The sequence below is a fragment of the Microcebus murinus genome, chromosome 30 (assembly GCF_040939455.1).
Source record: "Microcebus murinus isolate Inina chromosome 30, M.murinus_Inina_mat1.0, whole genome shotgun sequence".
In the NCBI taxonomy this organism is placed as follows: Eukaryota; Metazoa; Chordata; class Mammalia; order Primates; family Cheirogaleidae; genus Microcebus; species Microcebus murinus.
Window position 1 is genome coordinate 2,672,243 of NC_134133.1, and position 13,793 is coordinate 2,686,035.

General features: G+C 44.6%; 1 protein-coding gene across 1 annotated transcript in view; it reads right to left on the reverse strand.

Moving 5' to 3' along the window:
- The window catches only part of SLC25A26 (solute carrier family 25 member 26), a 108,206-nt gene that overhangs the window by 75,700 nt on the left and 18,713 nt on the right, over positions 1-13,793 (reverse strand). The window contains exon 3 of the mRNA XM_075998785.1: positions 13,129-13,238. Coding sequence (XP_075854900.1) covers positions 13,129-13,238 — 110 coding nt within the window. The remainder of the gene's footprint in view (positions 1-13,128; positions 13,239-13,793) is intronic.

Below are 13,793 nucleotides of genomic sequence, written 5' to 3' on the forward strand. Positions count from 1 at the left end.
ATAAGTGGTTTGGCTGTGCTCCAATTTAAAAACTTTATTTACAAGAACAGGCGACAGCTTGCCACCCCCTGCTGTAGGCATAAACACTGGCAACTTCTCCCCTGGTACCGGCCTTGGCGAGCAGATTAGTCACGGACAGACGTGAGCCCAGGAGGCCGGGACAGAGAGGACACGTGATGTGATCCGAGATGTCACGAGGTCGGCTGGCACGGGCGTGTCACCCCTTTGAAGGCTAACAGGTTGCAACGCTGTCCTGCTGAGGCACCACGACAACAGCCATGCTAATGACAACAAAGGAGTCGCTACCTGACGTTATTTTTCTACCTAAACTGGCAACATTTACAAAACAATAATCCGATTTCCATTTGTTCGTGCATCGAGTATCTGCGTGTTTATCACGCACAAAGGTGTCCGCAATTTGGGCCAACATACCCTTCCAACCAGCCTCTCCCTTCACACTTACCGAATTCAGTTCAAGAAGAATACACCGAGCCAGACACTACACAAGACGCTCCGCGGTAAGGAGCAAGGCCCCGGCCTCAAATAACCCGTAGACACACACAGACCACTTCAATAAAATATGGCTTTAAAAATAAAAGGGGCGCTGAGGCAGGAGGATCGCTTGAGCCCAGGAGTTCTGGGCTGTAGTGCGCTATGCCGATCGGGTGTCCGCACTAAGTTCGGCATCAATATGGTGACCTCCCGGGAGCGGGGGACCACCAGGTTGCCTAAGGAGGGGTGAACTGGCCCAGGTGGGAAACGGAGCAGGTCAAAACTCCCGTGCTGATCAGTAGTGGGATCGCGCCTGTGAATAGCCACTGCACTCCAGCCTGGGCAACATAGCGAGACCCCGTCTCTATTAAATAAATAAATAAATAAATAAATAAATAAATCAATCAATCAATCAATCAATCAATAAATAAATAAAAAATAAAAGGGGCATAAGCAAAGGTCATGGGAAATAGGAAAAGAGGGGTATTTGCTCCAAATTTCAGACTCAAGAAAAACTGCCAAAGACTTGTACCTTCACAGAACCTTCCAAATAAGCCCAATGAGCTGGCGAGGAGGGGGAAGGGCAGCCTGGGAGAGGAAAGGAGAAAAGGAAAGTGCACGCACACGCTCCACTCCGCCGCAGTGCGCGGAGTACCTGTGGGAAGGGAAGAAGAGAAGGGGAAGCAGCAAAGGGGCAGGGGTAAGCCAGACCGCGGGAGGCGAGCTACGAGACCCTGCAGCAGACCTATGAAAGATGCAAAGAAACAAACGGGGCTCAGAGAAGAGGGAGGGTCACACCTGATGGAAAAGTGAAGAATGAAAGGCACCGGAGCTGGCACCGACTGGAGGTCAGAGTGCAGAGGTGGGGAGAGAGCAAGATGCCCCTGAGCTTCTGGTTTGGACCATGGGTACACGGCGGTCCCATCCCATGAGACTAGGGGCCAGCGGAGGAGGAGCAGGTTTGGAGGGAAGAAGAGAAGTTCAGGCCGGGGAATGCTGAGTGGAAGTCTGTGGAACAGCTAAGGGGCTACGTCCAGCCAAGAAATGCACACACGGGCCATGCACGGTGGCTCACGCCTGTGATCCCAGCACTTTGGGAGGCCGAGGCGGGAGGATCGTTTGAGGTCAAGAGTTCAAGACCAGCCTGAGCAAGAGCGAGACGCCATCTCTACTAAAAATAGAAAGAAATTAGCTGGACAACTAAAAATATATAGAAAAAATTCGCTGGGCATGGTGCCCCCTGCCCGGCCCTAGCCCACGCCACCCGTCTGTGACTGCCCCCTGCCGGCCCCAGCCCACGCCACTCGTCTGTGACTGCCCCCGCCCGGCCCTAGCCCACGCCACCCGTCTGTGACTGCCCCCTGCCCAGCCCCAGCCCACGCCACCCGTCTGTGACTGCCCCCACCGGGCCCTAGCCCACACCATCCCTCTGTGACTGCCCCCTGCCCGGCCCTAGCCCACGCCACCCGTCTGTGACTGCCCCCTGCCCAGCCCCAGCCCACGCCACCCCTCTGTGACTGCCCCCTGCCCAGCCCCAGCCCACGCCACCCGTCTGTGACTGCCCCCTGCCCGGCCCTAGCCCACACCACCCCTCTGTGACTGCCCCCTCACCCGGCCCCAGCCCACGCCACCCGTCTGTGACTGCCCCCTGCCCGGCCCCAGCCCATGCCACCCATCTGTGACTGCCCCCTGCCCGGCCCCAGCCCACGCCACCCGTCTGTGACTGCCCCCTGCCCGGCCACCCCGTGGCCTCAGGGGCCACTCCTGCCTCCAAACTGCACCTCCACTCGGGGCTCAACCCCAGGAAGGAGGAGCAGTGGTCTGGCTGAGGTCCTCAGACCCCAGCTGCGGCCCCGGCTCTTGGAGTGAACTCTCAAGCATTCTCCTCGCCGTCTAGAATTGTTTTAAGTTTTGAAATTTCAGTTATTTTTAATTAACAAATCAAAATGCATATGTTTATGCGATTATATGTATGTACAATTTTTCTTACTTGACTTGGACCAGAAACCTTTATGGTGTATTTTTTAGGTCCTTATTCCTATAATTCTTAATTTTCCAAAATCATACCTTCTCTTCTGTACCTTAAAAGATTCTCTCCTCATTCTTAATTCCCAAATAAGCTATCTTATCTGACATCTTGTACTTATTAACTTAAACCACATGGTTTTTCAAATATATTATTTTCTCTTCTACTAAACCATTAGCACCCTGAGAACAAGAAGACAGTACACCCAGCCTTACTGATCAACTGATGTGTTATTTTAAATAGAAGCAAAAGAAACTGCCCAGAGGGGGAAAAAAACACCAAATACAAACAAAAACCAATCATTTCCACAGAAATGACTTTACCAGTACTTTAGAATATTTTAAATATAGTTTTTCTTTATACTAAATAGACTGCCTATACTTACATAAAGATCAGGAAAAAAGAACATAAGATTATAGGTGATGTTTCTTCTTTTCTGCCTACCTATACTTTCTAAATTCTCTACAATTGACATTTATTATTACTTAATAAGGTTTTTAAACATAATTTCAAAGGATAAAAATATTTGTTATGGACCAAAGATTGTAAGTGAGGGAGAAAATAAAATGAAAGGGCTAATTTAAGATATGCTTTCAGATGCAAACCTACTTATTAGTCTTGACAAAAAAACATTTGTTTTCAATTTAGTGACAATAAACTCAAAAACAGATTAATGAGCTTACAAGTGAGGCCTAAAATTGGGTATAACTTATGTTTCTTTTGATAACAGTATAAACTTTTAGAAACATCAACTAGGACAGAAAATAAAGTTCACCAAAACCTACATGAACCCGGCAGGACAACTCCCGGCATCTAAAACTCATTTAAAGAAATGAAAATAAATAAATAAGAGCAAAGAAAAGGGTATACTAACTCCTTGTATTTTTCAATTCCAGAGGTCAAGAGCGGAACACGACCCCAATATGTCAAGAAAATAGGAATTGTCTACTTCTGTGGTTTGGCATAAATATTTATGGAACTTCATGCTTCAAAACCCTCCATGTTCTTACATTATATTTTCATTTCTTAAAAACGCAGAAGCAGAAGGAAAACTTTGAAAAGGTTCTCGGACAACAGACAATCTAACGAACCGAAGGGGTCCAAAGTCCCCAGCGCGGCCTCCTGACTTCCCTGGCAATTTCGGTGTGAGACAGAAGCTACAAAGCAATGCTTCCATTTCCTCCTGGGCCTTCCATTGGGTTTTCTATTAACTCTGATCTTTCTTAGATTTGAATCTGAGCCACGACAGAGCATTTCACTGCACAAGAACAAAAACGTCTTACGGTACTGTGGTTCTGCGAAAAGAAATAAAAGTCATCTCATCTATGGGTCTCTTGGTAAATCCACTCTGCAGAGCATCCTTTTGCTCGGGAATCTGAGGGTCAGCACGAATCCGTGACACAGGAATGGTGGCATTTTCACTAAACCCAAGAATGTTTTATATGTTAAAGTTCTGTCAAAAAAACAAGACAGCTGAGGTTTTCCATAAAGACAAGACACACCCTCCCCCCCATCTTTCATCAACATTAAAATGCAATGCTGGCCTCGTTAGAATTAAACATACCAAATTGTATGATGAAACCTTGGATTAAAAAGATTAAACAATGATGCTGCTATGCAGATTTTTTCCCTTGACATAAATATAAAACTTCTCTGATACGTTTTTGATCGATTACTGCCATGGAGAGCTGAACGTTTCCTTTTAGTATAACTAAATAAAACACAAGAGCTGGGCGCACACGCCTGCAGTTCCAGCTGCTCAGGAGGCTGGGGCGAGGCGATCACTTCAGGCCACGAGTTCGAGGCCAGCCTGGGCAACATAGCTAAACGCCCATTCTAAAATCAAAAAAAAAAAAAAAAAGAAGAAAGAAAAAGAAAAGCACCGAGATGTAAAACTACAAATCATAAGATTATGATTTGAACGTGAAAAACTTACAGCATGCTTTAGCCTCACATCAGTAAAGAGCGGAGGGAGAGAGATGGTCGCAGCTACACACGCTGGCTCTTACCTTGCCCCAGCCAAGCTTCTCACCTCCGACACACACCTGCCAGGTTTCGCAATCCCACTTTTGTTCTCTCCCTCTGGAAATGCCCTTCAAAATCACCGAGCATCACCAGCAGTATTAACGCTGTATCTTTCTGCAACTATTTCAACAGAGCTCACAAAAACTTACCCGATTTAAGATTTTTCTCTAAGAAACTCAATCGACAACCTATAACCATTCCTCCGATATTAGGAGCTAATCATGCCAGCGTTTTATATGCAAATCCATCTGAGATGATAGAAGTTCCCGACGGGCAGAGAACTGCTAGGCCCGGGAAGCACGAGTGGAACCCGAATCTTCTGACTGCCATCTCCGGAATTATTCTTCACTAAAGGTACAGCGTATGTACACACGTTTCATGAACTTGAAGTCTCAAGGTTTAATTTCAGCTAATTCTGCATGCTTCGGAACAGGCAACTCTAATAAATCCAATAGAAACTTAACATGCAGAATACGGCCAATCAGGCCGGGCGCGGTGGCTCAAGCCTGTAATCCTAGCTCTTGGGAGGCCGAGGCGGGCGGATTGCTCAAGGTCAGGAGTTCGAAACCAGCCTGAGCAAGAGCGAGACCCCATCTCTACTATAAATAGAAAGAAATTAATTGGCCAACTGATATATATATAAAAAATTAGCCGGGCATGGTGGCACATGCCTGTAGTCCCAGCTACTTGGGAGGCTGAGGCAGGAGGATCGCTCGAGCCCAGGAGTTTGAGGTTGCTGTGAGCTAGGCTGACGCCACGGCACTCACTCTAGCCTGGGCAACAAAGCGAGACTCTGTCTCAAAAAAAAAAAGAATACGGCCAATCAAAGCTCACCCATATTCAAAGCAAAAGCTACTCTGGACTCCGCAGAGCAAACTGGATGTGACCAATTATTGAGAGCAGGGCCAGGGACACACCTCATGACTTTCTGAAGATTTTTGAAACTGCAGTTTAAATACTTGTGTTTTACTCCACATTCTCTCTGTAATTCCCTAAATTCTCTTTCGAAAGGAAATATCCAAATATTAATAAGAATGCATAACACATCTCTCGACAGCACCACTTACAAATAAAAAAATAAAAAAAATAAAAAATAAATTAAAAAACCCACAACAGTTCATTTGTGTGTCAAGTCTGCCATCTTGTGGTTACAAAGGGACTTACAGCTGTTGACAAAGCAAACGGCAATTTCTAAAATCCTAATTTACACTCCTTAGAGCTTAAATTTTACCCACTTAGAGTGGAATATAAGCTCATCAAACCTTTATTCCTTACAAGACTCTTTCCAATTACACAAATAGCCAAGAGGCTTTATAAGAAAAATGTTAAATCTTTGTAGGTACGGGGCTTCTCTTGCCTGACAAGGCTATCGTCCCTGATAAACAATCCGGACGCTGCGAAGTCAAGTCTTCTCAACAAAAATAACTGTATCGACTTCTAGGCCCTGTGCCTCAAAATCGGTCACAGAATTCTATACAACCCGAGAATTAAGCCCCAAATGGCATTTTCACTTTTGTACTTTTTAGTAACAGAAATGAGCCAAGATTTCACAGGTGACAAAAGCCCCATGAGCAGATTTTACAGATTTCTACCAAGGTAACAAATCTGAAAACGGAGGCGGCTGCAATGGCAACTGCATTAATTTCCTCTTGCTGCTGTAACAACTACCATAGACTTAGTGGCTTTAAAACTCCTCAAATTATTCTGATTCTGGAAGGTATGAATTCCAAAATGGGTCTTACCGAGCTAAAACCAAGGTGTCAATCGGGCAGCATACCAGCGGGAGGCCCTCAGGGAGCCTCAGTTTCCTTTTTTTCTAGAAGCTTCCTGCGTTCTCTGGTGTGTGGGCCTTGCCCCACCCTCAGGCCAGCCACAAACCATCTTCAAATCTCTCTGACTCTCCTCTCCTTTTATAATGAATGGCCCTGGGGTTAGACTGGGCCCACCTTGCAGGATCCAAAAACTCCTCCCACCTCAAGACCCTTCACTTAATCACATCATAACTTAGCCCCTTTTGCCTTACATGAATGCAGTTGCACTAACCCTGTTTTTCAAGACGAGAAAAAAAAGGAGCCCAGTGAGCTCACCTAAACGGCCTAGAAACATACAACAAATATGTGACAAGTGACCAATGCAGACCCCAATCTGTGTCACCTGACAGTCCATGATGCATACCACGCTGCCTCCTTACAGAGGTCCTCAAAACAGCCCCTAGTTGTTTAATAAACATATCCAACTTATTTATACACTCCTCAAGCCCTGGGATCAAAATGTCTTATTCTGGGTCTCTTAGCATGCATCATAGGGTTAGATATACAATGAGCACTCGAATATTGAAAAGCACACAATCACAAACCAAAACAAACTTCTAACAGTGGCATTTAATTCATTGCAGGACTCTGACGGCAATATTTTTAAAAATAAAGGTTTGTCACTGATGAAGTTCGGGCTCACACGGAGGTGGCTAATCCTCACTTCCTTTAGTGCTGTGGTCCTTTGAGAGGCCTATTCGGTTTTGTCATTTGTAATGGAGAGGCAATAACTGACCAAATTATACTCTTGTGGCTTAAGACGGTTCCTTCAACTTCATCATCCCATATGAAAATCGTACTGTTTCTATAAGGCTGAACTTAATTTAGTTGGACTCTATCAAATGAGACTGCTCTTAAATAAAAAGCCAACACAGCTTCCCTTCCCTCTCGTCCAGTAACTAAATAATATGATCGATACGATACACTCCCTGGATCATGAATCAATACCACCTGAACCAACGCGGCATACCGTATTAGGAAAAGAAAAGAAAGCCCAAAACACAAGAGCGCGATGTGCAATGTGTGGATAGGGAAGTCGTCAGGGACTGGGGGCGGGTGGGGTGGGCTGTCCCTCGTAAGGGGCTCCCTGAGCAATCTCTCCAGCACGCTCACACGTGCGCTATAAATGCACACGGACCAGCAGGGCCACCGCCACACACAGACCATGCCGAGCCTGTCCTGTCCTGTCCCTTTCCCGCCTTCCTCTTCCTCCCTACTCTGCAGCCGCAGATGCCGGGCACTGCGGGGAGGACGGGTGTGCTTAGGGGACTTAGCTCAGGAGACTCGGCTGGAGGATTCAAGCCGGTGTACAACACACACAGACACCACAGACGAGCAAAGGCATGTGAGACAAAAAAAATTAAAAACGCACTGAAGGAATGCTGCTGGAAGGCTTCCGAAAGAACCGCCATCCTTGTGCTGGCTCTACCTCTTTGACTTCTCAGGAACTCATTTCCTCCCTGAGCATGGCTCTGCCCTGGCCTGGTGACTACTGCAATTGTCGCCTCACCTCCGCGCAGCTGCCAGACGGCCTTCTTAGAATCACACATCCCATCAGAGCTGTCCGTCTGAGCTCAGCCCTTCAGAGGACAAAGGGCAAACCCCTTACCGCAGCAGGCAAGAGCCCTGCCTCACCCCGGGAGGACCCTGTCACCCCATGCTCCAACCATCTGGAACTTGACGGTGCACAACAGGGGCTTTTACGAGCACCGATACCCCTCCTAGCACCCACCCGCCAGGCCATCATATTCTCAGATGCGATGCAGCAAAGCTGTTCTGTAACCGAGATTTCTGCTCAACAAATAGATTTTAGCTGCTCTTTGCCACAAAAATAAAAAAAATGAGTAACTATGTGAAATGATGGCTATGCTACCTTGCTTCGCTATAGTAACCATTTTACTATAGTTACTATGGTAAGTATCCCATAACGCCATGTTGTATGTCTTAAATACACACACTTTTAAAAAAAAAAATTAATTAAACGTAGCTCAAAGACTGCCTATCTGATGAAGGCTTCCCTGAATTGATATCCATCCACCATCCCAATCCAGAGAAAATCACCATTCCTCCCCTTCCGGCTCTCCCTCTACCTGTACACATGCTCCCCTGCTCACGATGGGGTTGCACCCCAATAAACCCATTGTAAGTTGGAAATGCATTTAACACATCTAACCCACTGGACCTTACAGCTTAGCCCTGTCTGCCCTACCCGCTCACCAACACAGTGCGGGTGACTGGGAGCTGACCGCCCAGTGTCATGACAAAGTATCTCGCTGGTATCACCCGCCCGGGAAAAGATCAAAATTCAGAATTCAAGGTACCAGCCGGGCGCGGTGGCTCACGAGTGTAATCCTAGCACTCTGGGAGGCCGAGGCAGGAGGATCGCTCGAGGTCAGGAGTTGAAAACCAGCCTGAGCAAGAGCGAGACTCCATCTCTACTAAAAATAGAAAGAAATTAATTGGACAACTAAAAATTTATAGAAAAAATTAGCCGGGCGTGGTGACGCATGCCTGTGGTCCCAGCTACTTGGGAGGCTGAGGGAGGAGGATCGCTTGAGCCCAGGAGTTGGAGGTTGCTGTGAGCGAGGCTGACGCCACGGCACTCACTCTAGCCTGGGCAACAGCGAGACTCTGTCTCAAAAAAAAAAAATTCAAGCTCCGGTTTCCACCGAGTGCATTTCACTCTCACACCACCCTAAAGTTGTAAGTCAAACCATCGTTAAGTCACGGACCGCCCATGGTTCCTTTTCTTAAAATGCCTGTAAAACTTTAGTGCACCCACATGTCCATTTCCATTTCTAGACAGCAAGCCTCTACAAGGCAGGGTCTTATCTTGTCAGTCTATCCTCTTGTCAGTCTATCCTCAACACATAGGACACATTAAGAACTTCGGATCTAAATCCACACTGCCAGATAAGGACAACAAAAGCAGCAGAAGAAACTAGGCTGAGCTGAACAAAAGCAGCCTACAAAAAAGGAATCAAAAAGGTCCAAGTGGCCGGGCGCTGTGGCTCACGCCTGTAATCCTAGCTCTTGGGAGGCCGAGGCGGGCGGATTGCTCAAGGTCAGGAGTTCAAAACCAGCCTGAGCAAGAGTGAGACCCCGTCTCTACTATAAATAGAAAGAAATTAATTGGCCAACTGATATATATATAAAAAATTAGCCGGGCATGGTGGTGCATGCCTGTAGTCCCAGCTACTCGGGAGGCTGAGGCAGAAGGATCACTCGAGCCCAGGAGTCTGAGGTTGCTGTGAGCTAGGCTGACGCCACGGCACTCACTCTAGCCTGGGCAACAGAGCGAGACTCTGTCTCAAAAAAAAAAAAAAGGTCCAAGTGAGAAAAGAATATAAAAGGAAAAGCAATGGAAAGCAGGGTATTTTTATACAGCTGAGATTATTTTCTGTGTAATTCTCATGGTTTAGGGTTCCTAAGAAGGAATTTTAAAACGACTGTCTGCCATCAATCCAAGAATGGATTAATAAAATGTGGTCTATGTATACCATGGAGCACTATTCAGCTCTAAGAAACAACGGTGATATAGCACATCTTATATTTTCCTGGTTAGAGCTGGAACCCATACTACTAAGTGAAGTATCCCAAGAATGGGAAAACAAGCACCACATGGACTCACCAGCAAACTGGTACTAACTGAGCAGCACCTAAGTGGACACACAGGTACTACAGTAATAGGGTGTTGGGCAGGGGGAAGGGGGGAGGGGGGCGGGTATAGACATACATAATGAGTGAGATGTGCACCATCTGGGGGATGGTCATGCTGGAGACTCAGACTTGTGGGGGGAGGGGGGGAATGGGCATTTATTGAAACCTTAAAATCTGTACCCCCATAATATGCCGAAATAAAAAAAAAAAAAAAAAAAAAAGTCTGTCTGCGTTATGTATTTAATGCCCTAAAGTGAAAAAAGGTCCTCAGGCACAGCGAAAGCAAACGGACAGGAAAACAGGGTAAAAGGTCCTCTTGGCACATGCCTGGGCGTAGATGCATGAAGAGAAGTGGTTCTCTGAGTGTGGTCAGGTGTCTGACAGCTGTTTCAGCTTCCAACTGTATGACAAATTTCCTGGTAATCTGTAAATATCCACACACTGTGCCCCCGTCCATCTTTATAGACAAGCAATTTCCACCTGCACCGTCACTGCGAGCGCTTTCCGTTCTAGCAACTACGCTTCTCCGTTGCCCTGGGGCGGCCATCTGATTTTCCACTCAACCTATCCCCCACGACTCAGCTACGCAATTGTGCGTGTGCTTATTAGCAAGATATTGCAATTGCAAATGAGTTAATCTTTATTAATTCCTGAATATTTCAAACTCTATCATGATTCACTTAAAAGGTAAAACGCATTCCAAAAGTTGTCAACCTTTTTTCTACGGTCTTGCGCAGTGGTTCTTCTTAGAAAAAGCCAATGAGGATCATGAAGAACACTATATATATATATTCCTTTTGAAACATGATTATTAAAAGTATAAACAAGATAGCTTAAGCCCTCACTAGGGAAAAAAAAAAACCTGGCTCTGTAGCTGACAAACACTTTACAGCACCAATGTTTCTAATCCTAAGGAGACTCCCCCTACGCTCCCCCCACACCCCTGCAAGGTAGGCCTGCTGACCTTGTTAGTTAGTTGCTAGAGGAGCTAAACCTTACTTAACACAAGTCATTTTCACCTACAAGGCTCTACAACAGCATGGGCCTTGGAGAGAACTTCAGTGAGTTATAACACTCTAACTTCAATAAAATGTACACCCTCTAAAATACCAAGTTTATTAAACTAGGCTTCTCAGCAGGTCTAAAATGCGTCATTTTGAGAACAAAAGGAAGGACATGTTTGGTCTGCGTGTGGCACTCCTAGCGTTCTGCACCTACTAAAATATTCTTACGTCGGGGACTGCCGAGCCAATTCAGCGAAAGTGTTAATATTTACTACTAGGGTGTCAATTAAGATTTTTCATAAGCCTAGGATTAGTGGTACTTAAATATCAGTGAGTTGCAGCAGAATCATCTGGAAATCGCATTTAAAATACAGGGCTCCGGGTGCCATTTCCAAAAGTCTTCATTTGTAACGAGCTGCCCAAGCGATTGATTGTAAAGCAGGCGGGCGCCCCTCTGGCCACACTTGGAGAAGTACAGTTTAGAGGCCATCAGAGAAGCCTTTTTTACAAAACACGATAAAATTTTATCTCCTGGCTTTCTCCATCTCGAGTGAGAAGGAGACTGAAAAGGACACTTTAAAAGGACAATCTACCTGCGCCTGTGTGCGTGAGGGCAGCTACACGTCACACCAACACACACATAAAATTCACAGTGGCTGCTGTTAGCTGCAAAGAGAAATTTCGACATTCTTTCATTTCTGACAACATGAACTGAGCCAAAAGTAGGATAAGACACAACAAAAGTCAAATCTTAAAACCTTAAAAAAAAAAGTCACCACCACTGTGTTACAGCACCTGCAAGTAAACCTGCCCCGACCTCTCATCTAATTATAGATTCTACGTCCCAGAGCTTTTTCTGTGTGTGATGGAAGCCGAGCTGTACGATAATTGAGGTAGGGATTTAGAGATTTGGCACCGCAAACTTCCTAATAAAAATGGCACAAATGGGAATCTTCTTGCTGTTGTTACATATTAAATCTTATTTGATCGATTTTACTGTATTCCAAATGGCAAACGCAAGGTAGAAGGTTGTAATTATAGTTTCATTGATTCATCATTAAGTTTTAATCAAGTTGCTGCTACAGGGAATGGTTATTATTTTGGTAGTATTCTTTTGTTTCTAAGTTTCCTTCATAGTCACTACAACAAAACAAGCGTGGATATATCCAATACCAACAAATATGTTATTGTTTCTAAGCAATCGGTTTGCAACATAACAATCTTATATCGAAGCAATTATGTTACAGAATGATGACCGCACTGAACTATTTATTATTATCTCTAGGTACCTTTCTGACCACTGACAGCTATAAATGTTTTTGTTTTCCTTTCTATAAATGTTTTTGTTTCCTATTCCTTTTTATTTTATGTATAAAAATTTATTTTGGCGAAATTCACCTGTTTCTCTCTCGGATTTTTGGCAACTGTATTTGTAGGAATCTGAAACCGTAAGTTTAGGCTCTAAGAAACTGAAACAAGTTACTGCAACAGAAAGGAGATGATACATGTACTTCTCAAGAATTTACTGAGGAAACTGACACTGAATGGCTTCAGGAAGTTCTTAAGAAAGTTCAAAGATTATTAAAGCATCAGAACCAATATTTCCAGAAACTTCATAAATTTGGCAAACTCTTCGGCGTACTAAACTGTAACTGAATTTAAAATCAATTAAAAGTCAACATCAAGAAATGTTTCATGTGTGAAGTCCTCAATCTATGCGCCCACTGCTGATCAAATCTCCTCTTAAGGTTCTCCAAGAATCACGGAAACTGCAAACAGGTGTTCGACATTAGGCCTTACCACCTCAGGGACCACAGAACCTTCTTATCCCTAAGAGACACAACAGGGATAAGAATGTTCTAGAACTGTGTGTCTCGTCTTACAGATACTTGTTCCCCAATTCTAAAGTCGACCTACCCCACCCCACCCCCTGCCCGACAGTCCACACTATCTTTCAACTGCCATGTTTAATCCACTTGTATTTATTGGGTTTATGACTTTCATAATTTTAAAAACTGTGTTTTAAAAAGGAAATGAAGTAATATCTGAACTGACGATATATCCACGATTTGCATATCGGAAGTGTTTACACATACAACTTGGCACTCACCACTTCTCCGCCAGAGGCTGCCAACATATGCTTCCCGGGCATCAAGTACGAAGATGAATCCGTGTGCAAAAGCCATTTCACATACTCGTAGGTGATAAAAAATGCAGCAGCTGAAATGTAAAGCAAGCCAGTCTTTCACAAAGTTTAAATACACATTCAAAGGGTTAAGGAATACATACATCTCTCATAAAAGTATGACAATAATTATTAAACTATAATATGACAGATAAAGGTGAGAGTTAAACACATTCCTTTTCTTCTACCCTCACTCTTTCGGAATTTATTAAGGCTATGTTACATGTCTGATCCTGGACTTACGAAAATGCAGAAAATACGATGCCTATTCAGAAGGAGCCTAACAGCTAACCTAGTAATACCATGCTGTACTGACAAATTAGCATTTTTTAAGTCAACTTCAGAAAAGGATATGGGTTTCTATGATTCAAAATATTCATATTACATCTGGTCATAAAACAATCAGCTACATTGATTTACAGACAGGTTAAAATTGCAAACTCATACCTTAACTTAAATCTCTATCCTATGATGTTTGATTGCTGGTTACTCAGAATAAGCATGGCTACTTTTTACTACACCAATTCACCTTTACATCAAGGAAACAATCCACCATTTAATTAAAACTGGAAATCAAAATCTCTAAAAAG